This window comes from Otolemur garnettii, unplaced genomic scaffold (assembly GCF_000181295.1).
Source record: "Otolemur garnettii isolate 467f Iridium unplaced genomic scaffold, OtoGar3 scaffold00251, whole genome shotgun sequence".
Lineage (NCBI taxonomy): Eukaryota > Metazoa > Chordata > Mammalia > Primates > Galagidae > Otolemur > Otolemur garnettii.
In genome coordinates, this window is record NW_003852646.1 from 777134 (window position 1) to 780193 (window position 3060).

General features: G+C 41.0%; 1 protein-coding gene across 1 annotated transcript in view; it reads right to left on the reverse strand.

The window, feature by feature from the left end:
* CSNK2A1 (casein kinase 2 alpha 1) overlaps positions 1-3060 on the reverse strand; it is a 67862-nt gene that overhangs the window by 9016 nt on the left and 55786 nt on the right. Inside the window, 2 exon segments of the mRNA XM_003802618.3 lie at positions 1449-1535; positions 2456-2604. Coding sequence (XP_003802666.2) covers positions 1449-1535; positions 2456-2604 — 236 coding nt within the window.

Here is a 3060-nt window from a genome sequence, read left to right on the forward strand (position 1 = left end):
AAAAAAAAAAAAAAAAAAAAAAAAGAATATAAGAATCGTATAAGAACAAGACTAAATATGGCTTCTTGGTCTTTTGGCAAAGATCAAGTGTGACGAACATAATACCCTTGCCCACTTCTGCTTTTCGACATACCTCTCTGCATCTTACTTTTTCCATTTCACATCGCTATCTAGGAGTTGGTGCTCTATAACAGGGGTCCTCAAACTTTTTAAACTGGGGGCCAATTCACTGTCCCTCAGACCATTAGAGGGCAGGACTGTGGGCCCTGGGATGAGTCAGCTGCTAAGCAGGACAGGCAGCGGCAATAAAAACACCCGGTGGGCCGGATAAATGTCCTAGGTGGGCCACATGTGGCCTGTGTGCCATAGTTCGAGGACACCTGCTCTAATAGGACATGAAACATTCATTCTTTTTTCTGGCTGCATCATATTCCATTGAACCAATGTCTCATAAATGATTGATTCAACCAGTTTCCTACTGATAGCTGTTTTCAATGTTTTGGTACTATGAATAAGGCAGTAATACTGGATATGTATCATTTTATACATAGGCAGGATACCTAGGGGATAAATTCTAAAAGGTTGCTAATTCTTTAAAAAAAAAAAGAAAAGAAAAAATTGGGACATCAATTATTTGAAGATGAATGTGTAAATGCCCTATTACAACAAGTGTATTCACCTGGATATTGCCGACATGTATAATTCTTAGGGTATAGGCCTGTGCTTTTTTTTTAAACTTGGTGCTCTACAAAAACTCACTGTAAAACATAATTTCTCAATAATGGAAACAATTGAGATGAAATGATCTTTTTACTCATCATGGTTTCTTGAGACTTTCCAATCCCTCAGGAAGAAATCTTCAGTTAGGGATGCTGGGATTCTACCCAGAAGAGACTGATGATGTCCTACTTAAGATAGTATTACTAGGCTCGGCACCTATAGCTCAACCGGCTAAGGCGCCAGCCACGTACACCTAAGATGGCGGGTTTGAATCCCCAGCCCAGACCCGCCAAACAACGACGGCTGCAACCAAAAAATAGCCGGGCGTTGTGGCGGGCGCCTGTGATCCCAGCTACTTGGGAGGTGGAGGCAGGAGACTCGCTTGAGCCCAGGAGTTGGAGGTTGCTGTGAGCTGTAATGCCACGGCACTCTACCCAGGGGACAGCTTGAGGCTCTGTCTCAAAAAAAAAAAAAAAAAAGATAGTATTACTAAAGTATGATATTCAGGTATCTAAATATTGAATGTCTTTTAAAAAGAGAAGTATACCAGGTATCCAAAGCATGCTGAAACCTGGTGGAAAAAGCCACATAGTTCAGTAAGTCATTAAGGCCATCATTATAGAGAAGGGAAAGTACACAAGAAATCAGGCAAAAAAGAGGGGACAAAACTAAGAATGGTAATTGACTTTTATATTTTTTTTAAAAAGGAAATTTACCAGAGAACTGACCTGACATCATGTTGGCGCTGCTGACAGGCGTACTGGCCCCTGCCATGCTAGATGAACCCATTCGAGCCTGGTCCTTCACAACAGTATCTAGAAAGGAGACAGAAAGGTTAGACTCTATTGCTGGTAGGATTAACCTAATGATCTAGGAATCTAAAAGCAGTCATCTTCATTCTTTGAATTTTATTCATACTCCACATTATTCCCAGAAGTATTTAAGGTAGCAATTGCCTTCTCCATGTATTAGGCATGTAGTATAAAATAGAAATAGCTTTCTTGTCAGATTGTGGTAAAAGATCAACTCTTAAACCAAATGATAGGAAGATGAGGTAATTATCCAATATAACCTAACCTGGCCAAGACAGTAATACATTGCCAGTGTGAATTAGTTGGCCCACAGCTCAATGCCAAGTAGGTCAAAATTATATAGGTCCATGTGGGTTAGGGATATGACCACAGACCCTACTCTCCATCCCAATCAGCCTCTGTTTGCTTCAGGTACAAGACACTAAGCAAAAGTGTAAATGATTCACTATATTCCAGCATTTCTCAAAGAACATTAAATGTCGGGGCTAACATTATAATGAGGATGGGGTGGGTCTAAGTGATATTTTTACCTAGGACAGACATCATAGTTAACTATATTCACAAACCTAAGTCAAGGTGTGGATATAATATTAAGATTTGCAAGCCTCACTGACTCTCTCCAAGGAATCACTAGAGAAAGGACAGATAAAGGAACCCCAGACCAGCCACTGATGTGTGCCATGCATATAGTAAGAAAGGAGTTTATTTAGGAGTGTGCATGTGTCAGGTTATACAAGAATCCTCCCAATAATTCTGCCATGCAGCTGTGATCACTGTCCTCATGTGAAGAATCTGAGTCTCAGTGAGGGTGAAGCAGCTTGCAGCAGGCTAAGAGGAACAGGGATGAAATTTCTGTTCTGTAGGCCCCTGAGCTTTCTTCATAGAATTTATTCTCTCCCACCAGTGCAGACAGCTGGACTCACAGAAATAAGGATGCTCCATGGCCTCTCTTGCAGTAAGCCGTGACTGGTGGTCATATCGCAGCAGCTTGTCCAAGAAATCCAAGGCCTCAGGGCTCACAAGGTGCTGGTTTTCACTGTGGACAAAGCGTTCCCATCGCTTACGAGAATGTCTGCAAGGGTCAAAAGAGGGAATGAGAAATGGGCCACGTGGGCAGAGAAGCCCAACATTTCATTTTTACATTTTCTTTAGGGGCTAGGAGTCCAACAATAGCAAAGAGAGATCAAAACTCCAGAGAACGCTCTGTACCACAGTTACTACAAGGGACAACAAAGCTCACTGGAAAGGTTAGAAATAATAGTGATAGGAGGGAAGAGACATCTTCCCCATTTTAAGAAATAAAGATCAGGTTACTTGACAGGATGTGAATGCTTCTGTGTAGTAAGTGATATCAGGTGACTGAGCTAACCTGGCCTCTTTCCCTCTCCCTTCCCACATTCCTGGCATCTGTGCCACTTGGCCAGCAAAAACCCTGCATCAAGAAAGTCCACCTCAAAAAAAAAAAAAAAAAAATATATATATATATATATATATATTAAAATTACAAAATTTTGACATAAATTGATTA